The 27,876-nt window shown below is 34.1% G+C and overlaps 2 protein-coding genes across 6 annotated transcripts; one reads left to right on the top strand and one right to left on the bottom strand.

Moving 5' to 3' along the window:
• Positions 1–15: 15 nt before the first annotated feature.
• LOC105434396 (cytochrome P450 81Q32) lies at positions 16–2,250 on the bottom strand. The gene is made up of 2 exons (XM_011651728.2): positions 1,176–2,250; positions 16–818 (listed from the first exon to the last, which is right to left on the bottom strand). Exons 1-2 carry the CDS (start codon positions 2,067–2,069, stop codon positions 204–206), a joined length of 1,509 nt encoding a protein of 502 aa, XP_011650030.1. The 5' UTR covers positions 2,070–2,250; the 3' UTR covers positions 16–203.
• Positions 2,251–10,373: 8,123 nt separating this feature from the next.
• On the top strand, positions 10,374–25,563 carry LOC101204900 (tetratricopeptide repeat protein 27 homolog). Of its 5 annotated transcripts, XM_031880889.1 has the most exons (25): positions 10,374–10,644; positions 10,730–10,860; positions 10,939–10,995; positions 11,081–11,139; positions 11,357–11,904; positions 12,061–12,199; positions 12,364–12,695; positions 13,053–13,134; positions 13,217–13,520; positions 14,706–14,764; positions 15,283–15,372; positions 15,750–15,841; positions 15,957–16,055; positions 16,154–16,231; positions 16,525–16,609; positions 16,690–16,748; positions 20,354–20,423; positions 20,533–20,624; positions 20,736–20,798; positions 20,953–21,019; positions 22,132–22,335; positions 22,449–22,508; positions 23,772–23,888; positions 24,611–24,763; positions 24,907–25,563. In XM_031880889.1, exons 5-25 carry the CDS (start codon positions 11,495–11,497, stop codon positions 25,000–25,002), a joined length of 2,751 nt encoding a protein of 916 aa, XP_031736749.1. In that variant the 5' UTR covers positions 10,374–10,644; positions 10,730–10,860; positions 10,939–10,995; positions 11,081–11,139; positions 11,357–11,494; the 3' UTR covers positions 25,003–25,563. The 5 variants fall into 5 exon arrangements, with proteins under 5 accessions (XP_031736749.1, XP_031736747.1, XP_031736748.1 ...); XM_031880887.1 differs by having other exon boundaries at positions 10,374–10,860; positions 10,939–10,985; XM_031880888.1 differs by having other exon boundaries at positions 10,374–10,860; positions 10,939–10,999.
• The last annotated feature ends 2,313 nt before the right edge of the window (positions 25,564–27,876 follow it).

Here is a 27,876-nt window from a genome sequence, read left to right as displayed (position 1 = left end):
AATTCACAATAATTGTAATATACATGTATGCACTCATGATAATGATTTTTATAACTTAATTTAGAAATGTTACATACAAGATGCTTACCATAAATTAATAGCAAAACATTCTCAAGAATGATAATTATGATAACAACCTTTAATTTTAATCTCTTCCCTTTAGAGATGGTTGGACTAATATTTAAATGGGGTGAAAAACTTCACTATGAAAGATGAGCTCTCATAATAGGGCGTGGTTTACACTTGGCTACCAAGGGTTGAGCTTTTGGCATAGTGATTCCTTGGCCTTCAGTCATGTCAACTAATGAGCTATCCATTCTTTCCCAATCAAAGCATTGAATTAATGATGCCAATGTCAAGCCAAGCACACGTTGAGCCATTCCTACACCAGGGCATGCCCTCCTCCCCAACCCAAATGGTAATAGTTTGTATGAATCAGACAATTCTATTGCATTTTCATGCCTTTCTGGCTTAAAACTAGTGACATCTTCCCATAGACTTGAATCTCTATGTATTGCCCAAGCGTTAACAAATATGATCGTGCCCCGTGGTATGTCATACCCTTCGATTTGGCAATCTTCGGATGCACAGTGAGGCACAAGTAGAGGGGCTGCTGGGGTTAGTCGCAAAGTTTCTAAGATTATTCCTTGCAAATAACTCAAACTTGATAAATCATCTTCGTTGACTAGACGTTCTTGTCCAACAATATGTTCTATCTCAAGTCTCGCTTTCTTTATTACCTTTGGATTGTTGAGCAAGTGCGAGAGTCCCCATTCTAATGTCACAGATATTGTATCAATTCCTGCTAAAAATATAACCTGCAAAAATTCAACACCTTAGGATATGATATGTTTTGATTGACTAGAGAAAAAAATATATTTTATTTTATTTTATTTAAATTATTTTGATAAACATTGTTTAAACTATAATATAAATTATACCGTGAATTGTTTTGGTTCATTTCAATATCCCATGAATAGAAGGAAATTCCAATTGAACACAGAAAACATACATTTTCAAGGTTCCCTCAAACTAATTGATTTCTCAAACTCAATTTCTAAATAGTTATCAAACAATAAAAAATCGAAATTACATTCCTTTTTCAAAATCCAACACTTTAAAAGTTAATCAAACATTAAATAGGTAAAAAAAAAAAGCAAAAAGAGTTAACATACATGTATGAGGCCTTTGATGATTTGGTCACTGAAGTATTCTGGTTGAGTATTCTGCAAGTGAAGTAAATGATGAATCATAGTGTTCCCATCTTCTTCTTCATTCCTAATCTCATCAATCAAACCTTGAAATATTTCATCAGCTTCTTCCCCAACTTTCATGATCTTCTTCTCCAGACCAGTTGGATCAATCCAATTCCATAATGGTATAAAATCTCCTGGATTAGTTGCCCCAGCATACAACATCACTCTCTTCACAACATCTCTAAATTTCTCAGCTTGTCCTTCATCCAACACATCATCTCCGAAATACCTTTTTCCCCCAACCATCCTCATGACAATATTAGATGTAAAATCCAACAATATTGGCTCCAGTTCCACAGCTGAAAACAATAGTAATTCTTCGACCGAATTGCGATTACACAATTTATGCAACAATCGCTTCACTTCATCTTGTCTTATACATGAGAATGAATTGAGTTTACTTGTGGAGAAAATCTCACAAGTACTAATGCGGCGAAGGCGACGCCAAAGCTCTCCATATGGGGCGACGGCAAGTACCGTGAAGTTGTATGATAGGTGCTTTCCGGTGTTTAAGAATGGTCGATTTGCGAGAATGATGTCGTTTTTTGTGAAGCATTCACGAACAGCGGAAGGAGATGATATAACTACAACGAGATGGGAGCCGAATCGGAGAGAAAAGACATGGCCATACTTTTTTGAGAGGCTGTGAAGGGTTTGGTGGATAGGGTGTTTGAGGAGATGGAGATGGCCTATTAATGGAAGGGAAAAGAGTGGGGTTGGTGGAAGGTTTTTGCCATGGTGTAGCAAAAGTTTGAGGCCCAAAAGGAGAGAGATCAGAAAGAAGAAAATGTAGACCAAAATGTTATTATCCATGGCTGTTAATTTTGATCTATGCCATTGTGTGTTCTTGTAATGTGGGAATTTGCTTGACTCAACAGTTGGGAATGGAAGTCAAGTTTTTTTTGTACAAAGTCTTGATAAGGAAGATGATTGAAGATATTTTGGACAGAGTGATGGAGATGCATATGTGGAAAAAGTTGGAAGCAACAAACACAGCGAGATCCAAGGAATGACTACAGACTTAAATTGAACCACAACTTGTGAGCACTAATTTCCCTTCAAGCAAAGACTTTTCATAGCAATTGTCGTTGGATGCGTGTTCCATATTCTCTTTCTCCAAAGTGGCTGATTTTTGGGCAATTACAAATATATCAATCCAATTCAAACCATTAGTTAAAGGTAACACAAGCGAAAGAACTATACATATACCAAAATTTATTTTGGATAAACTTTTAGAGTTTAAACTAGTTTTCTTTCACGTACGTTATGTTGTACGTGGATGACATGTTATCTTTTAAAATATAAAATTAAGAATATAAGTTATAGTAACATTTGACTAATAATTATATTTGTCATATTTAGAGTTACATCTCATCATTTTTTACTTCTATTTAAAATTAATAATTGATTGTTAATCATAATTAATGATAGAGATGTTGCAAAATTAATTTCTATAAAAGAGTGGATACAAGCTTTTATTTTTTTTAGTTAGTCTCCTTGTTTCAAGTTTAGTTATGTATGAAAATGTGATCATATTTAATTTATTTTTTAAAATAATTTATATTATATCTCTAAATTATAAAATAATTTTAAATTAAATTATATTATTGAAGATCATTGAAAGAAGCATAAGAAGAAAAAGAGACTTAAGTAATATATAGAAACATAATAACAATTACTATTGGATAATTGATGTAGAAAATATGTGTGTATATATAAAATGTTTGGTTTTTATGAGATTAAATAGTTAATTTATTCTCTTTTACTATTTTAGAATTTGAACGTTCGTAACAAATATTCATAAGGCGACCATAGTTGATACATAATATAAAGATCATATAATATTTTTAAGCTAAGAATTTGAAAATGTGTAACTAAAATCATTAATTTGAATTTAGCTTCACCATAATTCAGTTTCTAAACTCCTTTAATTTTGTGCTTATGTCTAAATATTAAATTTTTATCATCTAAAATAATACTAATTTAAAAACACACTCAAAAAAAAAATGTTAGAAATTTCAGAGTGTTGATCTAAAAAAAGCATAAAAAAGAGATTAATTTAAGATCAAAGACATAATAAAAAATAAGGTCTTATGCCATTTTACTTTCTCATTTGAGTTAGAAAATTAAAAGGAAGATATAGATAATAGAAACGAATATGGAAGAAATTTTTTAATTCTACTCATCTATATAACTAAAAAAAATAACAAAAAGAAAAATAGTTTCGAAGAAATAGAAAAGTAGTAATATTTACAAAGAAATGAAAGAAAATACTTGTATAGATCTCTAACACCAGAAAAATAAATCTTGTCTTCTTGCATTTTTCTCCCCTCTTAATTGATGATGCAATTTTCTAGATTCACTATTAATTTTTATCTTCCCATCTTGCTCGTCTCCTTCTACTTCCCTCCCCATTTAACAATGATTTGTTGCTCAAGGAAACAAGAGATTTCATACATTTATATTAAATAAATTGGTCGAAAATATGGATTAGAGAATTTTAAAAGACTTCCTTGAATTTATTATAATGCTTATAAAAATTCTTCCACTACCCATGAAATTAATTAAGATAATAAATATTTTTTAATCAAATATTGAAGTGGTTAATGAAATGGAGATGGGAGTTAAAATTCATCCACTACTCATGCATTGAAGTTGAATGACAAAATTGTCATCAAATGAATAGTAAAAATACTTATAATCAAATGAGTAAAATGGACTAAAAAAAATTCTCCATATAGGAACTTTTATATATTATAGATTATCAATATTAATTTATTAGTCATAGACAGTCATAGAGTCTATCACTTATAATTTGACATATTTTCAAATATAGAAAAATAAATTAAAATATTTACAAAATATAGCAAAACATCACAAAATAGATTATGATGGATTGTGATAGACCAAAATAGACTATTATATGTGTTTATCGACGTTATATATAATAGACTTAAAAGGACCTGCCTCAATTTGCTTTCTCCATACTCCAACAATGGTAAGATATGCAACTTCGACCAAGACATGCAATTGAACAAACCAACTTCGTTTCTTTATTATCATTTTCATTTATTTTACAAAAATTTAACAAATACAATGGAAATAGAAGAGAAGTGTGGTTCATATATACCATACCTAACATCAAGAAACCCTAACTAATCACAGGAGAGTTATTTATTTATTTAGGCAAGTGGAAAAATTAGTTGGTTGCTAATGAATATGAATTACAAAATTGATGTAAGGAAGACCTTTGGGGGTGACAATACATATAGATCCAATAAAGCTACTCTAAGAATACAAGACCTAATGGATGGTGAAAGAATTAAGTGTGCATGAGAAATGGAAGAGAAAATTTTAAAATATGCTAAAAACATACTTGTTTTCTTCATATATTACCTCATGCATGCATGACTCTAAGATTGTATCATAGGCAAATCATAGAAAAGCACAAAGCAACAAAGTAAGCAATCAATTAAAGCACATACAATAGTCGACCTTAGATGCTCGAGGACTTTAGCCAGAACACAAGATATACCTCACCCCCAACTTATATTACATTGCTCTCAATGTGATAAAAACAAAAAAGCAAGAGACAAATCAAAAGGGAATAGAAAACTTCTCTACCATTTTGGCACAAGGAAGGGATGGGTGTCTGGCTCCACAATAAGATAGGAAGAATTAGATCAAATAAAAATAAAATACAAAAAAGTAATCTACACTAAGAAAGTAATAAAACCCTAGTGGCTCTCTAGGTAGTGTAAATTTTTAAGATCGTTATGCTCGCAACCGTACTTGGCTTCATCGACCATATCCATCGTGAATATCTAAGTTGTCAACTGCCACCCCCAACTTAGCTAGGATATTGTTATGTAAAATGGAGAAACTAAAACATGCAAAATCAGTAGAAGAAACATTAAAGCACATACAAAATAGTTGAGATCCCTCCTATTGAATTATCAAAGACCCTTTATCCACATTAATCACAACTTTCATTGTCTCTAAGAAGGGTCTCTCTAACAGAATAGATAACTCAAAAGGAGGGAAGAGACATTAACATCAATCACATAAAAATCAACACGAAAAAGAAAGTCATTCACCTTTACTAGAACATCCCTAACCAAACCAAAAGGCCTAACTAAGGAGATCAGATCAACTTATTGCACTAATATATCAGCAAAGTGCAAGATGTGTGAGATTGAAATGCATAGTAAATAGGTGAAGGGATAAAAGTCCTAGGCAACGGAAGATTTTACAGAACCATTCTTCAATTTAATTTGAAAATCCCAAAATATCAATACATTGACAAAATATTATAGAAACTAATTTTCTTATTATTACTTAAAGGCTAAGTATGCTTTTAATTTAAAAGAATACAGAGAATGTCAAACTTACGTAGTTTGACACCTCTTAATCTAAAAAAACTTCAAATTCGGACACCACCCGTCGGAGAACAATTGAGATGGAAAAATGTTTAAAGAGAAACTATTTTTGTAGAGAGCAAAAACATTAGCTTAATTGATTAAGAAAAATTGTTTTTCTTCTACATATTTATATAACTCACCTTCTTTTATGGGATTACGAGAGAATCATAAGATTCTATTAATTTAAAAAATATTAAATTAATAGAAATTTCAAATCAATTAATAATTAATTAAATCATATTTGATGAATATCTCTCACATATCTTATAGTTTTTAAATTAATTTAATTTAATCAAATTAAACTAAACTATTAATTAATTCTCCAATTGATTAATAGTTAAATTAAATATCTTATATTTAACTTGAATCAAATTTGAATCATATTCAAATATAAATTTCTTTAATAACCAATCATTTTAATACGAATCCAATTCACATTAAATTAATATTTGAACTCATTCAAATATTTTATCTCTCATAAATTAATTTTGAATCATATCTAAAATTAAATTTATATAAGTTTAATTAAAATATAAACTTTATATTATAATATAACACCATACATTATATTAATTCCCAAAGTAAATTTGATCATTTCAAATTACAACCAATATAAGCTAGGAAGGGGACCTAATGGACTTATATATAAGAAGCTACAACCATATGATATTAATTGGCTAAACTCATTAACCACATTAATCAATATTCGTTAACTGTGTGTACACTTCACTAAAGACTCACAACTGAACTCTTCTCAATGTAGATATATTTCTGTGTGCACGGATATAGACCAATAACAATAAGTTAGTCATTCACGAGTGTTTGTAACACCACTTAGGTCAATTTATCGTTTTACCCCTAAGTTACCTCTACTTAAATACCAGTTATCCTCTAATGAACAACTTATTTATGGTCCAACTAATAAATATAAACTCCTCTTGTGTCGTAGAGAGGGCATGACCCTTTGTTCAAGTCTTAGAGACACCATTTAAGGGAACACTTATCTACTTACCCTACAATAGGGAAAGTGTGAATTTCATCTTATGTAATTATGTTCCCAGCTCCTCACTCGGTCTTGTCTCCAAAATGATAAGCATATTAAGTCAACAATTTGACCACTCTCACCCATACAAATCAAAGGACAATCTCTTGCGAATAGGAGTTCATAATACACTCAGGATTAAAACTAAGTTACTTAGGTCATCCTAGTGAAATAGAAACCTAATTAGTTAACGAAGTTACATCTAGTGATTACTATTTCGTGGTCCGGTCTTATGCAAACTCATTGCATATAATACTTTCACTCACGTCACCTACATGAACGAGTTGGATCATTGCATTTGTATGAAATACAAAGTGAGTCGTATCCATAGTGTTACCAGGATAAAGTACCAAACCTTATCCCTATACTATAGACCCTTTATGTTGATCTCGAACATTGATCATTGTATGTCTCTATATACTGTTCAAGACTCATCAAACAACTTAGGATGTTAGTTTATTGGATTTGGGTTATTAAGACAAAAACTAATAATATAATCAATAATGATCAATGAATTATATTTACAATCTACGAGTTTTAAGATACAAATTCCAACAAGTTCATCTCAGCAACATGCTCTTGAGGTTGTTGTCTTCATGCAATAAATATATGTGTTCATAAGAGTGATCAATTTTGCAAATTCATATCTAAGTACATTTACCTTTTGTGATGATGTAGAGGACAAAGAGACTCAATCTCTTGTCCCAAATTGTTGGCCATTAGCAGTCATTGTAAAAATCAACGCTTTAGCCTCCGCAGGGGGTTTTATTCACCAAGGCCCTTTCTTGTTTGTTTGTATGCGTTCATGATCATACTATCGTAGATATGGCGTTAATGATTTAATCATGCGACTTCACTTGGCGTTTAGGCTAAGAGAAAAGGTGTAGACACTTATACATTGCTTAGTTCTAAAGGTTTGTCAATTGTGTATAAGTGTTCTTCCATCTTGTCCAATTGTAAGCAAAGAGAGAGGTTTTCTAGGTAAGCTAATGTCAAACACAAGAAACTTTTGTTTGTCTTTGATTGTAATGTATAACTTAGTTACATACGATAGTTGTACAATATTGTTATATCCACAACATTGACTATCCTACTATGTACATTAAGTGTGAGGTGAAAGAGATGACATGAATATGGTGTGTGATGCATGCTATTGAACTCAATTGAGTTAGACAAGATAGTTGTTAGAATGTTCTAGATATTATAACTTGGGCCAAAGGATAATTAATTCATGGAGGGGACATGAAACATCTGTTAAGCTCAAAATTAGGGCGAGCATTCTTTTGGAGCCTTTCACCATACTTGTTAGTCGTTCGAGACACAAATAATTGAGATTAGCATATAACTTATTTCTAATATGTTTGATCAAATTACTTATAATTCCTCATATTTTAAGGTGAGCTACCTTTCGGTGCCTAATTGCCACAAACACTCACATTTCTAATATGCATGTTAAGGAGGAGTTCAATGAAGTGATTGTATGGCTACAATCCATTCGTTGTTTGATTAATGAGGTCTTAGCCATTACTTTCTCAAGTAACAACATCAAACGATTTACTCCTTTTGAATGGGACAATGTGTTGGATATAACACTAACTAAGAGTGGTATGTAATACAAACACCTAGATTCCCTTTGAACTAATTCCACTTTTTATCAATCATGAATACTTGCAACATTAGGAAATGAAAGACAACAAAATGGGAGAATGAAAGTGTAAAGTCATTGCATTTACAATAAAAACTTTAGACCTTTGGGACATAGGTCCATGATACAAATACAACTTAAGTAAAAATTGCAAATGGATTAGAGAAAAAATGTGTCAAGCCTTTGAACACAATATCTCTCATGTTTTTTGGCTTCCTTTTTGCCTATTACATTAATGGGGAAAGGGGTTGGGTTCTTTACAACTCTCAATTTAAGCTCTCACCTAAAAGAGAGAAGAAGTGTTATGGATGAAACTTAGCCTTTTCGTCGGATTTTAACACACACTCAAATGAAGGAAATAGTCTTGTATTTATAGGTGAAGGTCAATGAGACTTAACATAGTCTGGTGTGTCATTAATTCTCTAACACTGTTGCGCAACACTGCATACATCCTTTCGTCCTTTAGTTGACATTCACACCAACCCTCTTGTCTTCTAGCAACGTATATCGCCTAATATCATCCTTTCGTTCCATAGTTAGTTGATGTTGTCTTTCACTAAAAATCTGCGTTAAGACACTAAAATTCGTGATAAACAGACGTTTTACTCCTTTGCTACTTGCATTGTGTAATTTTGAGTTGAAAACGAAATCATTCCTTTATTGCCTATCTTTCATGGTTTTGATAAGGACCCACATATCATCCTTTCGTTCCATAGTTAGTTGATGTTGTCTTTCACTAAAAATCTGCGTTAAGACACTAAAATTCGTGATAAACAGACGTTTTACTCCTTTGCTACTTGCATTGTGTGATTGTTCAATTACTCCTTCATTCCATATGCTCTCATACCACGACACACAACATGAAACTCCTTTATGTGTTTATGTGGGTCCTTATCAAAACCATGAAAGATAGGCAGTAAAGGAATGATTTTGTTTTCAACTCAAAATTACATGTTGTCTTGGGATAGGTAATGCAAAGTGACTGTTGGTTCAGATTAGAAGTAGCAAGTCCCTCAAAGTATGCTATGGCTCAAGCTCAACCATGTTCTCAACTTCTTCATCTGAATGCTCTTCTTCATATGTGCCTTTTGCACGGATTTCCTCTTAAGATGCTCTTCGCTCTCTACCTTCCTTCCTTCTCTCTCGTTCAAGCTCTACAAAATACAACAAGGAACTTTGATCTTGGGAGGATAGAGTCATACAAAGAAAGAAAAATAGAGAATGAAGATATTGAACTATAAGGGTTTTATATGTATTATGTGATGTATCTCGGACCTATCTCAGATGAAATCATGCACGAGATTACCCCACAAAATGCATGTGAAGCATAACAAATCTCAGGACTTATTCAACAAATCTTGGGGTAATTTCATCGATCTCGACTGAGATTCTTTATCTACATAAGCCTAGATTGATGAAATTGTGGAGATTCATCAAAAGAAACTACCTACATTAACTTAAAATCTAGTTCTACATCCAACTACAACAGAAAACCAACTACATATTTTTCCATTTGCCTCAAATTTCACAGAAAACACTATAACATAACCTAAAATCTAGCCTTAAACTATGAAATCGTTCAAAGTAAATCACCTTCACACTATAACATAACCTAAAATCCAATCTTGGTCAGGATGAGCACAAGGTTTAGAGTTTATGAATTTGTAATGTTCAAGTTTCCAAGAGTATTTTGGGCATTTGAGAATACCCTTTATTTTGAAATTTCAAAATAAAACTTACAATCTTGATGCTGATCTCGGTTGAGATTGACTTAGAATTATGTTGAAAGGATTTTATAAAATTTGAGAATAATCTCAATGTCGAGGTCGACCAAAAGCTTTTTTTAAAGTGTTCTACTTTTAAAATGTAAACCTAAAAATGTGCTATTTTTTCTAACTAAAAACCTAGTTTTAAGTTTTTAACCTCATTGCAACCCTGCCCCTCTTTCTCTAAAGCATATCATGAAACTTCAACGGCACTTATGACTATGAAACATAACTGAACCTATTACGGAATATACCAGTCTCTTCTATGTCATATCTACCCGATCCCTTTACCGAGTATACGAAATGCCTCTAGAAAGCCTCTACTGAGTATACGAAATGCCTCTAGAAAGCCGCTTCGCTCCATCCCAACTCAGACTCTTAGGATTTTCTTCCTATTACGGTCTCTTCCTCGTTTTCTTTGTTTGACGCTCCAGCCCAACTCGCAACCAATTGCGCCGTCCACTCCTGTCAACAATCGTCGCTCGTCTTCAACAGCCGCATACCGGCGACCACTGTGAGTAAAGTTACCCTTTGTTCCATTCTCTCATCACGTTCACTGTGGGCAAGGCTATAGATAAGTGGATTATACTTACCCATAGGTTAACCACTTACGGCGCTTCTTCTTCCTCACGTTCACGTTGGACGCTGCCTGCAACCACGAACGGCGTTAATGGAAAACAAACCCATGATGCGACGGCCTTTGACAACAGTAGCGTTTTCCCTCTATTCGGTGAGTTTCTAGCACTTGCCCATTGGATTTCAGCATCGGAATCGAAATACCCACGTCTTAATGGCTCCAAATATGTAGGATTAAGTGAGGTTGGATACAACAAACGAGGTTTCGGGTCGTTTTGGGTGAGATTTAGTGGGTATATCACTCTAAATCTTTTTTCAAACTAGTTTAAGGTTCTTTATATTAGTCTCTAACGCTTGGAAGCTTTTTATTGTAGATTCGGAATGGTTTCAGGGCTATTCGAAGACTTTTCAGCAAAGACCCAAGCCTATTTTGGTGAGTGTTAAGCGTTATAGCTATGTTTAGAGCCTTTTGAACCAAATTTAGACGTGTTATTTCTTGGGTATTCCCTGTTTTGTACTTTAGGCTTGATTTGGGGTGGTGGGATTGAGGCTTAAGGTCGTTTTGGATAAGTTTACTGAACACTATTTTATATTTCAACCAAGGTTTTGAGCTCAATTCTAACCTTTGGAATTGTATTTCACTATCTCAGGAACGTTTAGATGCTTTTAGATTGGTAAATTCATATTTGGTCTCATAAACCCCAAAACCTTGCCACTCTTACTCCCGGTGGCGACACCGTTTAAGCCCTAACGAACTTACGCATCACACTCTTTGCCACCTGAAAAACATGTCGGAATCGGCACTGGATTTTCTTCGAACTCATGAGCTCCGTCTCCTCTACTGCACATTCTCTTCTCTGCCCTCTGATTGTCCGGCTGATTCTCAAACTCAAACTTCACGCAACCGTCTCCACGAATCTCTAGACATCTTGGTGAATTCTATTTTAGCTGGCGACTACCAGAAAGCCCTTGCTTCCAATGCTGCTCAACTTGTGCTTGGACTCGTCAATATGTCGCCGTGTCAATTCACTGACTCGACTGAGTGTGCCGAGCAGGTGTATGCTGAGTTGCTCGAGTGCGCTGAGAAATTCGTAATTAGCAAATTTGAAAATGAGGAAGATAGATTGTGTAGGCTGATGATCGTGGTTTGTATTGCAATTGCATCATTTCTCACATTTACTCAAAGTAACGTGTCTGGGTGAGCCAAATTAACGATTTCCTGTCTTTTAAGTTGTTTTTTTTCTTAAGTAGTGGCTCTTTGGCTATTCATCTTAGAGATCTGAGATGATGGGATTTAACTATCATTATTTTTGTGTCTAATTTATGCTTTTATTTTGTGTATGCAATTTTCTAGACCATTAGAGGGGCTGGCTAGATCTCCCATGGCAGTCATAGAGTTGAAAGTTGAAGGTTTTGTGGAGTGGGATAATTGGGCGAGGCACCAGCTGATGTTTACCGGGTCCGATTTATTTGGCAAATTCACTAATATTCAGGTAGGACCAAACAACTTCTGAATTGACATAAATTCAATATAAACACACATGTCATCCGTGCATGAGCTATGCATGTGCATGAATATGTGTGTGTTTGTTTATTTCAGTCATGATCTGCTTGCTGATCTTTTGAGCCAATGTTCGTGTTTCTTCGTGTCCTGTAGTATATTGTGTTTGCAAAGATGCTGCTCACAAGGATTAAAGACATGCTATTCAAAGAAAATACGAGTTCAAAATATGGGATGAAAAGCATTTCTTGGTGGCTTGCCAGAGTACTACTTTGTCAACAAAGAATTTTAGATGAGCGGTCGTCTTCTTTGTTTGATCATTTGCAAGTCCTTATGGGTGAAGCCTTAGTTGATTTTGGCATTCAGGAAAATGTAAAGAGTTATTGGGGTGCCAATTTGCAAGAAGGAGAGGCTTCAACGATTGTCTCGATGATTCACTTGGAAGCTGGGATAATGGAATATTATTATGGAAGAGTTGATTCATGCAGGTATTGATTAAAATGCCCAAGAAGCTATCCAAATATTATTCATTTATGACTAATGCACGATTTAGCATTAGTCTCTTGTAAGCTCATTTTGTATCTTAGAGCGTTGGTCTCTTTTCATCTTAAAATTTGCTTATCCTTTTCAAAATACCAATGCATGATTTAGCCTTGATGAACTACCTGCATTAATTCCCACATATTCTTGTCTTGAAATTTGTTCACACTTACATCAGTGTTCCATGCATGATTAACTCAAAATTTTTAAGGGTAATCTGACCACTAACCAAATTTCATGTTTTGGTCACAACTGCCATTTTGTTTTTGCTCGATTTAGTTTTTGCTGAGATAGGTATTTGGCAGGCAACATTTTGAGTCGGCTGAAGTGGAATCTGGTCTTGAGCTTTCTATTACAGGTGTTCTTGGTTTTCGTACTTCATATCAGGTGAGTAACTTAAAAAAAAAAACAGTTAGAGTTTCCTCAAGATTTTGGTCACTTTCAGCTTAAAGATAATCTTTTGTTGTAGGTGGAACCAAAGGCACAGTTAGTGCTTGTTGCGAATGCAGACTCATCAGAGAGGGAGCCTGGGCACCAGGCGCATGGTTCTACGATGCACAAGGATAATTTGCCTTCCCAATCCAAAACTTTTGAGACCTCTGACATACTAATGGCGCCAAAGTTGTTAAATAATGATAACGAGTCAGGAACTAAAGCAGATGGGATTCATAATGGTGGTTCCACTATTCCTAATCTCAGGCCAATTCAGCAAGCAATCATTTTGGCAAAATGCCTTCTAATTGAGAAGAGTTCTCGATCTGATGAGATGCAGCGTGAGTGTGTTATGTAGAAAATTATGTGCTTTGAGTATCTTTCTTGGTCGCAATAATTATGGATAAAAGACTAATGCAAGAGTTCGGCTCTCATGAAACATTTATAGATGCTTCAACTAGCTTTTTTGTTTAAATTTAGGTATATATATAAAAGAAATATATGTATGCATGTACACACACATCTATATATGTAAAAAACATTCGAGTTGAAAATACAAGTAGCCTTATTGCCTTGTTAATATACATGTTTTATTATTTAAACAACCTAATCTGTGAAGCTTATGCAATGAATGAAGCTTTACAAATTCACTTGACTTCACAGTATCGACGATAATGTTGATTATTGATTTTATTTACATCTGAGTAATCCCTATCCATCAGTGACGGGGGTTGTGAGTTTAAATGCTTTTGCACCCCATAGATCAAGTGAACTATGGCCTTAATTATGATAAATGAATTGGAAAAATGATCGGCTTGCACTTTTGAAAAGATATATGAATTCTTCTTTATCATGATTGTGATGGAAGCTTATAGCGATAGAGTTTTGCCTGAACTGTACATGATTGTTTAATTTCCCTAAAATTATTGTATTGCTTGAGGGGTATCTGATTAATGTATAACTTTTAATCAGTTATGATTGTGAAATTAGAGTTACTGGGTGCTATATTTGTATACATTAATTAAAAAATTCTTTATTCGTCTATGTTTGGCATGCTGCTTATTTGAATATAATGTAACATGCTAATTGATTAAGCAGTGTAAATAATATGATAATTTACTTTTGACTAATTATTTTCTATCATGTATTTATGAAGGACATACCATTTTTTTTAAAGTGGAATTCTAAATTTTCCTCTTAAACTAAAGAAACTTTTGATATCAAGTTATTGGCAAATAGCTAGAACATATATATATAATACTTTTATTTATTTATTTTATTTTTTAAATATTGAATGGAAACCGTCGTTCAAAAACATTTTTATTTGAGCGACATTATCTTAAATATTAAGCAAAATGATTTGAAGTTTGAACTCAATTTTGGTACTAGTGTAATTGATTGGATATCTGCAATCTGACACCAGTTTCAAACCGTTCGTTGTATTGCATGCCAAATCTGCTTAATCAGTATTGATCTTTAATGTTTCATTTTTGTGTGATATTCTGAGCGATTTTTATTGTATGCAGGGTGGGATATGGCTCCATATATAGAAGCTATTGACACTCAGCAGTCATCATTGTTTATGGTGAGAATAAACTTATTTCATTACCTAATTACATCTGTTATGAAAGATGTGTATTTTTATCTCAATACATTACAGAGCGTATCTTGGCATCTTTTTTCTACTTAATTAGTTAATTGCAGGACTTCAATACACTCTCCCTTACCTTTTTTGTATGATTGTTAACTGAACTGTTTGTTAAAAGATGAATTTTCTTTTGGAGCCATGATTTTTCAGTCTAGATTTATTTTTGTACATTATTGCTAGAAAATATAGGGCTAGTTGCTCTCATCTGATAACTGCAGGTAATTTCTTAGATGGTCTTAGTTATATGTGTACTCTCAGATTGTTCATTTTGGTTTTACTTTGGTGATTTTTTAATTTCTATACTCATGCAATTTGTCAAATTTCATTTTTTTCTGTTACTCTATAATCTTGACCTTTCTAATGTTTGGAATTTCTCAATCGACCAATCTGTTCATTTTTGGCACTTGGCCTTTTCACTTGATTTAATTCTGGTGTATGTTCCCAATCATTTTCAGGTGAGGTTTTTCTGCAACATCTTGCGAGTTCGATGGGAGTCCAGCCGTAGTCGTACAAAGGAGCGTGCTTTAGTGATGATGGAAAAATTGGTACGAGGTGCATTTTTCTTCCTAATTTGAGCAGTTCTCAATACAACTTTTTCACCATTAATTGGTTATTGATTTATTTGTTACTCAAGTTCTTTTCTCATTTGATCGCCTGCTGTCATTAGAACCTTGACTCTGTAAATGGTCTGTAGTCTTGAACTTTTGTTTCTATTTTATGTTAAGAAAGCTTGGCTCCTTGATGAAAAAGTGGCACTGTAGGTTTCGTATTATCTTTTTTTTTTTGTATTCTTACCTCTTAGTTTCTGAGTCTGATAGTGTGCCACTGTGCTTTCTGCTGTACACCACAACCACAAGTCATATCTATCATCTTCGTTATGTTTAGTTTGATGTCTCTCATCAATAATTTTCATTTTTTTCAGGTTGAGGGTTATTATGATTGCTATCCAGGAGTGGTGCAAAGGATGTTTTTCTGTTGCGGGGTTTATGTTCCTACTTTTCCTGCTTTGCGGAAGTAAGTCTTTTACACCACCCTTTGTCATGATTGTTATAGAAGTTTGAAGTTTCTAGATTTCAAATCCCATATTTATTACATCTTGATTGGTTATGGTGCTCAACTTGAATTTCAGAGAATATGGTGAACTTTTAGTGAGCTGCGGTTTAATTGGAGAGGCAGTTAAAATATTTGAGGAGTTGGAGTTGTGGGATAACTTAATTTTCTGTTACCGGTATGGTGATTTTGTTTTCAATAATCAACTGCACTTGCATCTCAACTTTACTTCTCGTTTCCCAGTTACAATCTCACGATAATTCATTTAATTAACAGCTTATTAGAGAAGAAAGCAGCGGCTGTAGATCTCATCAAAAGTCGACTTTCTCAAATGCCCAATGATCCCAAACTCTGGTTAGTGATTTTCCTGTCTTTCCTTAACCCTGCCCTTTTGGTTGATTCAGTTTGTAGTCCTCATTGTCTAGTTGTTTATTATATTTTTTTCTTTTGGGTTAGAACTTGAAACAGTTTTTCTGGCCTGTTATGTCAATTGGTTCTTCGTGTAAAAAATCCTATACCCTCGACTAATTATTATAACATATATATTTGTCATAATTTTGGGCTATGAAGGTGAGTTAGGGGTGGGTAGCATGGATTCGAACTATCTTCCTCAGTCCTCACTTTCATTTAAAAAAATTTAATCGTAGGTGCTCATTGGGTGATGTTACAAATAGTGATGCCTGCTATGAGAAAGCCCTGGAAGTTTCAAATAATAGATCAGCTCGAGCTAAGGTGATTTGGTTGCATCATTATATAAATGTCTTCTCAAGTATGTTCTGTGTTTTGATTCTTTAGTTTCTTATATTTTACAGCGATCCCTTGCTCGTAGTGCATACAACAGAGGGGACTATGAGACCTCCAAAACCCTGTGGTAGGTTTTACTGTGAACCATTATTGTTGTTATATTTTTTTGTATGTGTAGTCCATTAATTTTCGTTATGTTTTTTTGAAAAGGAAACATGTAATGTAAAGTGAAAGAGATTAATGCTCTAAGTATACGAAGTTTATACAAAGAAGCATAACTAGGATCAGTAGGTGCAGGAAACATGTAATGTAAAGTGAAAGAGATTAATGCTCTAAGTATATGAAGTTTATACAAAGAAGCATAACTAGTATCAGTAGGTGCATTTGAACATCTCAATTAGGCTGACACCCTTTTAGTACCTTCATCATATCCTTCAAACATAACATCAAAAGTTGGCCGAGGCTTATAAAATCAGCCATTACAAATAGGACAAAAAGACTAGAGATCACTAGCTTTACAAAGGATTTCAACAAAAGCATACAGAAGACCTAGGACAAAAGCAAAAGGAAACTCTTGAATGTTGTAGCTTTCAAAAGGCTTGGAGAAGGAACACCACGAGGAGGCATTTTTACAGGCAACTTCAAAGCAATCCAACCAAACAAAGGATTTGTCGTGGAATGGAATGTACTTTGATTCCTCTTAAACCATAATTCCGCCATGAGTGACTTTACCACATGTACCCAAAGTGATCGAGGAATATTTTTTGAAATGCACCGCAGCTAGAAGTTGCTGGATATTTCCTTGAAGGTCAATACCAAACACCCAAGAAAGGTTCAAAAAAGAAAACAACTTCTCCCAACATTGTTTGTGTACAAACACAAGAAGAAGAGATGTAAAGGATCCTCTCCATACCGATGACATAAAGGGAAAATGGAAGGAGAAAGAAAGCTGTTAAGAAGTTTGTACTGCATCACTGACCAGTAGGAATAGGAAAGGTGAAAGATGGTTGCCTTGCCTAATTCCTCTTGATGCAAGAATCCTTCCTCTGCGCCTTCCAATTATGGAAATTGAGTATCTAGGCTTTTAACACAACCCATTATCCAATCAATCCACTTTTGTTCAAAATTTTTATTCCAGAGGATTTTTTCTAAGAAATCCCAATCAACACGATAAAAAATCTTCTCAAGGTCTAGCTTGAGGATCCAACCTTTCTTCTTTTTGGCCTGATAATCCTCTACCACTTCATTAACTATAAGAATAGGATCCATTATTTGCATTCCTTCAATAAAGGTGCTTTGAGTCGGAGCATTGATTGAGGGCACGACTTTCTTTGTTCTGTCAGCCAGCACCTTAGCTATTACCTTGTAAGTCAAGGTTGTTAGGCTGATTGGTCCAATGTCTTTTACTTCAACAGCATTCTCTTTCTTCTGTATAAGACATAAAATTTTCCGTCACACAAAATTTAGCTTTTGTTCTTATAAAATTCCTCAAATAAGGTTAGAATATTTTCCTTCATTAAATCCCAAAATTTCAAAAAAAATTCTGATGAGAATCCATCAGGTTCTGGAGCTTTACCCTTCCCAAGGCTTTTTACGACTGCCTTAATTTCTTCCTCAGAGAATTTAGTTGTAAGTGCTGAATTCTGGTTTTTGGTGATCCGTGGCCACTCAAAGTTCAAAGGAATATGTTTCTGCCCTGGGCTTTTAGTGTATAAGTTGCAGTAGAAATTCAGAATCAGCGCTTCAATCTCTCTATTTGGTTGGAAACCCTTGGTCGTTAACCAACTCAGTAATTAGATTTCTCCTTTTTTTTGCAGCAAGGAATCAATGAAAAAAACTCATGTTCTCATCTCCCAAACAAATCCAGTTTAGTTTATTTTTCTGAATTAAATTAAATTGATTTCCTCCAATCCATACAATGCCATTAAATCAGCCTTCAAAGAGAATCTAACATCTCGTTCAACGTCCAAAAAGTTGACTGATTCAGCCAATGCATCCCATCTTTCAATTTCTCTAATCAGATCATCCTCCTTCCTTTTTAGGTTCTCCTGAAAGACAGGAAACCACTCTTTCGCACCAGCCTTCACCTTTCTTATTTTAACGCTGAGAACAAAACCGGCCCAATCAACAGAATGGCTATTCTTCCAGTTGGTTTCAATGACTTTGTTTCATTCCTTGTTGAGCATCCAACTGTTGCAAAGTCTAAACGGGTAAGGGCCCCCATTTGAAAGATCCAGCTTCAAGAAGAAGAGGGAAATGTTCAGAAAAGTGTTACTTGTCTGTTAACTATCGTATTTTCAGAATCCTCATCCCAGGCCGTACTAATGAAAAAGAGGTCGATTAGAGATCTTGCTAAGGAAGAACCTTCCCTTGACCAAGTAAATCTACCATTGCTAAGAGGAACCTCCAAAAGTTTAGCTCGATCAATAACATTATTAAACTTCCTCATACATCTAGTGGTTCTTCTTCCACAAGGGAATAGTTCATGTGCCCGTTTCGTAATGTTGAAGTTACCTCCTACACACCATGCCCCATTACAATAATTTGACAAGGAAAGGAGCTTGGGCCAAACAAAATTTCTCTTCTTGTAATCATTTGGACCATAAACATTTGTAATCCAGCAAGTCTTTTACAAAGTGTGGCGCATTTAACTGATAATGAATTATCACCTTTCAATGTTTCAACAACCATTAGTATGCTCATGTCCCACAAAGTTAAAATTCCATCCAAAGTGCCCTGAGATTCCACAAAATCCCAGTCTATATCTTTGGAACTCCATAACGACTTGATAAAACTAATGTCAAACTCCTCTTTTCTTTGATTCTTGAATGAGAACCACATCTGGGTTATGTATTTTCAGGAATCTTTTTAAGGCCAATTTTTTGTTTGCATCCTTTAAACCTCTTGTATTCCATGATACATTTCTCATTGTTGACCAAACGAGCTAAAACCCTGTCACTAATTGGAAGGTTTGGTCCAAAATTAAGCTGCACGCAGCAACTGTTGATTTCAAATGATTTGGGATTCCAAAAAACTGAACTGTTCGAGGGCAGGCCGAACTCTTCTCAATACTTGACAATTCTCCTTTCAAATCTTTATCAAGCTGAAACAGAGCATTGAGGTCTGTTTCAAAGGGCTCTTTCTGTAGCAATTTCTCATTTTCACCTATCTTTTCACCATGGTCCACTTCTTTGCTGCTCACACTAATTAGAGAATCAGTTGCAGACTCGCACCTTTTTTGGATGGAATAACCGGTGTTTGGCATGGAGTACCCTCTCACAAGTTTCACCTTTGAGATAGGCAATGAAAAAAGAGAGTGCTCGAATAAATTATGGGAAGGAGGCTGAGAATCTGACCTGTTAGCTTGAGAAGGATCTTGAATTTTTGCACAATTATCTTCCAACACATCGGGATTTTGTTCTGAGATTTATTTGGCCTTGATAGTTCTCTTTCTGGTAGTCTCTTGTATCCTCTTTCTTTGAACAAAATGCTTCGTCGACAGAATGATGGTATGCATTAGGCGCATTATGCCATTTTCCTTTAAAGTTTTCTCTGCATGAAAAACTATTTTTCTGTTGGACGTCCCATGCATATTATGATTCCAACTCGGAGGGTCTTACTCATCGTAGCTATGCTACTCTGCTGGCAAACTTATATTCAATTTGTCATTGTATGGTTTCTATGTTTCATATTTAATTTTCTATATACCATATATAAACAATCCTTGCACAGGGAGTCTGCAATGGCCTTGAATTCTATGTATCCAGATGGTTGGTTTGCGCTTGGTGCTGCTGCATTGAAGGTAACTTATAAGCTAGGTTCCTTCGCAATTCTGTAAAATTTTCTCAGATTTTATTTTTCTTGGAAAGTCCATTTAGAGTTTTTTCAAACAATTTATTGAAAAAATGCAGGCAAGGGATATTGACAAGGCACTTGATGGTTTTACTCGTGCAGTTCAACTTGATCCTGAAAATGGGGAGGCTTGGAACAATATTGCTTGTTTGTATGTTATCTGTCTTTTTTGTTTTTCAACTAATTCACCCATTTTCTCTGTTTTGTCCCATTAACAATTTTATGGGTATTTTGTTGCTTAAGCGCTTTACATATGGTGCAGGCATATGATTAAGAAAAAGAATAAAGAGGCCTTCATTGCGTTCAAAGAAGCCTTGAAATTCAAGTTCAGTCTCTCTATATTTGCTTTTTATCTAGTAACGTTTTTTCTGAAACATACCTGGATATTTAATATCAACCAAAATTTCAAATGCATAGCATTTTTCCATCATTATTTAAGATCGTTATTTCTTAGTGACTATACGTAAATTTCATGACAGACGAAATAATTGGCAATTGTGGGAGAACTACAGCCATGTTGCTTTGGACACTGGCAATATTGTCCAGGTATGCTTGTTGCCTCGTTTATCTCCTTGTTTCCTTTCTTTCTTTCTTTCTTTCTTTCTTTCTTCTTCTTCTTCTTCTTCTTCTCTTTTTTTCTGGTTGAAATTTTTAATGTATAGTATAGGAAAAGCTTTAGATAAAACCTCAGGCTGTCATAAGTGGTGTACCCGGGAGTAAGAAAGAGTATTATTTGTAATAGAAAGAGAGTTATTTGTATTAGAAAGAGGGTTAGTTAAGAAACTTAGTTCGAAGGCTAGGTTTGAGAATTCCTCAAGACCTTGTACTCATATTTTCCTATTAATACAACACTTGTCTCATTTTGGGAGAAAATCATTTTGTTAAAAATTTGGACTCTTGGTTTACACCAATAAGTTTTATATCCTTTAGGGTTTTTGAGTTTATTATATAAAAAGGAAAATAGATATCCTTTGGGGCCATCTGGATACCTATTGTTCTCTTGCTATCAAATGTGATAACGACAGTAAGTCCTAATGCAAGGAACTTAGCAAGAACCTAGAGATTTTTCAGGTCTATAAGGAAAAAGAATATCCCTGTTCTGATAGAAGTTACTTGTAACCCGACTTTCTCTAAAGCCTTTATTTTTTCTTCCGAACATTAATTAATTTTTTTTTTTTTTTTTTGATATTATGCAGCTAAAGATCTTATTTTTCTTGTTTAGCAAATTGCACTTAATCCCAAAGGGTTACACTTCGTGCATTTTTTAATACTATTTGAGTGGCTTTTTACCAACTCAAACATCTTTCATAATTTAATTTTTTTTCCATTAATAGGTTTACGAAAACAAATTATCCAACAAACATCTTGAAACATTCAAAATAAAACGTATCAAATATTCATCATCAAGCCAATGAACCCAAGAACTAATTTGTTCAAACCCAAAGGGTCATGAATCTCCACTCACCCTCTCCACCCTCCTAAACACCCTACCTTTCATCCAACACCCGTAAAATTGCACAAACACTAGCACACTAGAGAAATCAATCTCTCCCCAAATCGCAGATTGTCGAATGGGGAATTTTTAAGCCATTTAGCTTGACAAGCCACATTCTGCATGAATTAATTCATAGTTTTTTTTTTGGTTTATATATTTCAAGGCATTAGAAGCGGTACAACAGGTAACAGATATGACTAATAATAAAAGAGTTGATGCCGAATTGCTGGAGAGAATCATGCAGGAGGTAGAAAGGAGAGCTTCAAATAGCCATTCTGAATCACATCATCATGAAGCAGACTTGGTGGTTGAAAAAAATAGGGAAACTGATCATATGGTGGAGTTAATTGGAAAAGTTCTGCATCAGGTATACATAAAAAATTTGGTATTAGATTCTAGTGTGCCGAGTTCTTTAGCTTATTTATTTTAAAAAGTATATTATCCTTCTCGTCCTCATTTTGCAAGTGGGAAGTGTATTAGATTATGCTGAAAAGATGGACTTTGATACTGGGTGATCTAAGCTGTAAGGAAAAGAATAGGGTAATGAAGTCTTTGATTTTGTTACTGTTGCAGATTGGCATATGCAGTCCCTCATATTTGATGTTATCTTTAGGTTTGCCATTCTTAGATCAAATTTGAATTTTTGTTCGACTAAATGTCTTGTGGGCTCTGATGCCATATTAGCTAACATAGAATTCCATCCCAAAACTGATTGACAATATACATGCATTTGTATAGAGGCCTTTCCACTCTTCTTGTGTTTTAGACGGCTGAATTTTGTTTTCAGTGCTAGCTTCCTTTTTTTACTGTTGATTTGATTGTTGAAATCCTACAAAGTTTGATTTTGAGATTCTCCTATGTAGTCCTAGATAATATATGTAATTAAATTTGTCTGCACCCATAAGTTTCAACTGTTGGATTAATTGGTGAGTTAAGTTCTATGGGGCTAGTAAGGAAAAAAAAAACCCCATAGAATTGGAGCCCAAAAGAAGGGTGAGAAAGGGACTTTCTAGTACGTTTATTTTTTCTCTTTTTTAGATTATTATTATATTATTATATTTTAAATTATATTTCTATGAGAAGACTAGCTCTCATTACACCATGAAAAAGGAACAAACGCCGTGCAGAAAGGAAAACACTAAGCAAGGTCCTATAAAATTCCTATGGCTTTTCTTGACAACTTAAATTCTATAAAAATGAGCCAAGAGACAAAAGAACAGAAACTAACCAACTACATAGTTACAAGAAATGGTTCTAGTTCAAAAGAACTGTAGACAAAGGATAATTCTTAAAATGCTTGTGTCAGGTACTTAAGCACCTTGGAGAACTACACCCGAAAAGCCAATTATTGGAGTAGGAGAGCCAAGCCACTTAAGTACCACATTGGTCATCCCATTCTAACCAATATGGGACAAAGTCATCCCATACTACCTTGGTTAATAACAGCCTAATCCTTGATGCAGTTATAACCGGATATGATGAGTGGTTAATTCTTTCCATAAATGCAAGTTGGGTATCCACTTTGATACCTGGTTACAACTGCACAAAGGATAGGAGTTTTGAGGACATAAATCCTATGACTTTTCTTGACAATTAAATTTAGTGGGGTCGGGTGGTTATCCAATAAAAATAGTTCAAGTGTGTGAAATAAAGATTAGCTTATAACCCGTTTCTTTTAAGAAAATTCATAACTGATCAGTTTTATGTTTGAATTTCATTTTGTTTTCAAATTCTATTCTTACAATGGGACGACAATTGAGGTATGTAATCATTATTTGTTTGTGCTTTCTTTTTCTTGTTAAGATTGTTCGAGGTGGGACTGGAGCAGACATATGGGGCATATATGCAAGGTGGCACAAAATTAAAGGAGACTTCACCATGTGCTCTGAGGCTCTTCTGAAGCAAGTTAGATCATATCAGGTATAGAGTGTAAAGCTTGAAATTTTCTATGGCTATTGTCTTTTTAAATGGATAGATGTACCAACTCTTGATTGTCTCATGAACTAATATACGACTATTTAGTAATTGATCTCATATACCCTTTTCAACTATGGAGAGTAGGCGTTGATTCCAAATTTTGGTTGCTTATAGACCAAAGACATTTTAATGTCTCTCCCCCCATATTCTGTGACCATTTTTTTTCCCCTTGGCTGTTTTGGCATTTACTTATGACTTGAAGTAACATGTTTTGTGCATTATCACACATTTGTACCATGTTTTGTGAATTACCACAGTCTCCATCCCTTCATCATACCTATACAAAGTACGAAGACAATTGCTGTGTTATTTTGAATTCTTAGGAGTATATCTCTTTTGGAACAGAAGAATCTACTTATATAAGGATGTGCAAGACAGTTCATCTCCTTTAATCTGTAGTGTGTCTCAGGTCTTGGACTCATTATATCGCTGGTTTGAAATTCACTTCCCCAATGCGATGCCAGATCTAATCTACAACTAAGAAAATTTTCTTTAGAAATACTGAGCCCTTGAACTCCTTTCATGCTTCATTGGTGCATTTGTGTCTTATACTAGCCCTCTAAATTTTGATATTGGGTTGAAGTGTTCTTATATTTGGTGTGTTACCAAAAAAATATTTCAAGAAATTATTGTTGGGATTAACTAATCATACTTGACTTTTTCAGGGTTCAGATCTTTGGAAAGATAGGGAGAAGTTCCTAAAGTTTGCACAAGCTTCATTGGAACTAAGCAGGGTCTACATGCATATATCATCGACTGCAAATAGTCAGCGAGAACTGTATGCAGCTGAGATGCACCTCAAGAACACAGTAAAACAGGCAAGATAGTTTTGTTTAATACGCCTTACCTTTTCCATTGATGGTTGCAGAAAATACTAGATTGAATGTCTGAACATAGTGCCATTTCTCATTGTTTAGTCCTATAGAGATCAACTAGGTAACTTACAATACTTCATTACCAGGGTGTAAACTTCTCAGACACCAAAGAATATAGGGATCTTGAAGATTGCTTGGATGAAGTGAAGACAAGATTGGAATCTAGCTCTATGCTCCCTTGAGATCTTATTTAGAAGTTTGCAATACTTGTACACCTTACTCGGCGAAATATTATACAACACGAGTGGCTCTGTGTATGGCTCTTGCTTCTGATTCTATTCTTGTTCCTTTGAATCTTTTCGAATTGGTCGATTGAAGGGGGCTCGTAGTTGTACTGCTTTCATGGAAATTCACAGCTTCTTCATGTCTAGTGTGCCAAAGTCTGGAGTTAACTGCACAGAACACATATGTGAAGAACTGTCAAAATATTTGCTGTGAGCTATCCCCACCTTTCTCATATGCTACATATTTAAAAATTTTGCTCCATTTGGGAGAGAATTCTATCAACCATTTTATAAGTTATGGAATTTTTCACATATTCCGAGGAAAAAGGTCTGCTTTAATTTTCAATGTTTACGAGCAGATGTAAAAAAGATTGTATCATTAGAAAAGAAGTGAGTTGTACCAAATTAATGGAAGTTCTTTAGTTGTTTTAGTTGATTGTATAAGATTAATGCATACAAATTCTAATGACAAGTTGATTGTACAAGTAATTAGTGGAAACCATTATTTTTTCTTTCTAATGACAAGTTCATTGCAAATATGTTAATTTAACAAGACAGTGAGAAATTCCATGGTGAAAATTTTCAGCTATTTTTTTTTTTCATAGCTTCTTGCCTGGGAAAGTGCTAGAAATTTTTTAAAGAAAATCAATTGTCCAATTTGAATTTTTATATTCTGGTTTTTACCGTTTAAAAGAAAACTCAAAATTACAAAAAAAAAAAGAAAAAAAAATGAAGGAAGAAAGTCAATAGGTAAGTCGTAGAAAACGTAGGTTATGTATCTCATTTTGGATTGACGCAACCAAAATCTTGACTCAAAAATAAAATTTTATTTCAATTCAACTTAAAAGTTTAAGCTAACTTAGTCCATCTCATGAAAAATGCAAGTAGAAGTATGTGTACAACTAAAATTAAATTTGTATAACTAAGAGGAGAATGATTACCAACCTACAAAATATAGAATTTAAATTTAAAATTACTTGTACAATGAACTAACAAAGTATCCTTTTTCTATACAAGAGTGAAGGGTGGGATAGCTAAACTTAAAATCAAAATCCAATCCATAGCCTACCTGACACCCAAATATTGTAGGGTTAGGCGGGTTATCTTGTGAGATTAGTTAAGGTGTTCGTAAGTTGATCCGTTCGTAAGTTGATCCGTACATCCACGATATAAAAAAAATATATATGAATCCAAATGACTATTGTTGTCTTGTGTTCGCGCTAAGATGTGATGTACGAGGTGAGTGAATATGATGGTCTACTTTGATGTGATTAGCAATACAAACTTTTCTAATATAATAGGAGTGTAAACTAGATTAGGTCCTAGTGAATTCAGGGTAGAACACAGGAAAAAATTTGCTAATAAACAGCAAGGTTAAACTTTGCTCTCATGCTAAGATCTTGGTGTTAAAGATAATAAGTTGAGGATGGGTGAGTGGAAAAATTTTGCTAGTGAAGTGTAAGGCTAAACTTTGCTCTCATGCTATTTGAAGTGTAAACTAGATTAGGTCCTATTGAATGGGATTGAGGGGTTTCTTCGATCTTTAATGAAACTAGACATTACTTATGTGTTCTAATACTTTTTAAAGACATAAATCCTTTTGGTGCCTCATGCCACAAATACTCTATTTCTAGATGCAAATGATGCACCAAATGCAATAAGTTTGCTCTTATTTCTAAGTTGGTTTCCATCTTCAATTGGCCTTTATGTCACTTTATTCTTTCGAACAGTTAACTACCATCACCTAACTTAATATTTTGATGTGTTAAGCGTAGCTTCACCGCAAGTCAAACAAAATAATTACATCTTTAGCCAATTTAATCTATCCTTTCTTCCCATAGAAAAGTTAGCTACTCATGTAACTACTAAAAATGAAAAGACATAGACATATGGAAAAATGAATTGCATATATTGATTAATGAAATCATTACTATCTCTAATAATCTAATATATCTAATACAAGTGATATGAACAATGGATGGAAATGTAAATAAAACAGAGAAGAACTACGACTTGGTTTACAAAAACGATCTTTGGTTGATAAAGCTCTGAACTTGGTCAAGGATGGAATTATGAAATTATATGAGAATCTAGGCACCATTTTTTGCTCTCCATCCTTCTTTTCGTTGTTTTTTTAATGTATTTATAGTCTTCCAACACTGGATGTCTACTATGCATGTTATGTGTTTGTCGGTGTCTACTTTAACGGTGTGTGGGTCTTTTTGTGTTTTAGAAGTCATGCAACGCCTCATGCCTCAACGCTTTGAAATGATGCGGTGTTAGTAATAAGCTTTGAACGCTTTTTGGTTCTTTGTTGTGTGTCGAACTTGTTCGACATCTCTCCACCCCGTTTTTTTAGAACAAGCGTTGATAGTATACCTCATTTTGGCATTGATATGAATATTCCTTGATTTAACAAAATTCTACAAAGAGATACCCCGAGATCATAATATCAAGGAACCAACGCATCCCAATTACTAAAAGTTTAAATGTATTTTTATGCTTTTTTTTCGATCGTTTTTTTACTATTTATCTTAAATAAAGAAGCGTCAAACTTGTATTTGTACCGGTTATCCACTATTTTTGATACCAAAACAAAAAATAAGTTTAGTATTGATTAGAATTTGTTTTTCCATTAAAAAATTGCTCAAGAAAAAGAGTTTTTTGTTCGTTTGTTTAAAACTTAAGATTGTATTGTAAAACCATTTTAGTAATACTGATTAACTGCGAATAATTAGGGAGTGTGGTGGCACGGTTAACCGGGAATAGCCAGTTAAGAACTCACAAGGCAACCGGTCCACGTGTGTGGTGTATTAGGGTTTATAGGGAATA

This window comes from Cucumis sativus, chromosome 2, assembly GCF_000004075.3.
Source record: "Cucumis sativus cultivar 9930 chromosome 2, Cucumber_9930_V3, whole genome shotgun sequence".
Classification (NCBI taxonomy): Eukaryota; Viridiplantae; Streptophyta; class Magnoliopsida; order Cucurbitales; family Cucurbitaceae; genus Cucumis; species Cucumis sativus.
The sequence above is the reverse complement of the archived record's forward strand: the minus strand, read 5'-3'. Positions and strand labels throughout refer to the sequence as shown.

Excerpts from the sequence above, each read along its gene's own strand:
- LOC105434396 (XM_011651728.2), bottom strand. The coding sequence starts at position 2,069 with ATGGATAATAACATTTTGGTCTACATTTTCTTCTTTCTGATCTCTCTC. Across the intron at positions 819-1,175 it reads TCATCAAAGGCCTCATACAT|GTTATATTTTTAGCAGGAAT; the intron begins GTATGTTAACTC and ends GAATTTTTGCAG.
- LOC101204900 (XM_031880889.1), top strand. The coding sequence starts at position 11,495 with ATGTCGGAATCGGCACTGGATTTTCTTCGAACTCATGAGCTCCGTCTC. Across the intron at positions 13,521-14,705 it reads TCGATCTGATGAGATGCAGC|GGTGGGATATGGCTCCATAT; the intron begins GTGAGTGTGTTA and ends TATTGTATGCAG. Across the intron at positions 20,799-20,952 it reads AAAGAAGCCTTGAAATTCAA|ACGAAATAATTGGCAATTGT; the intron begins GTTCAGTCTCTC and ends ATTTCATGACAG.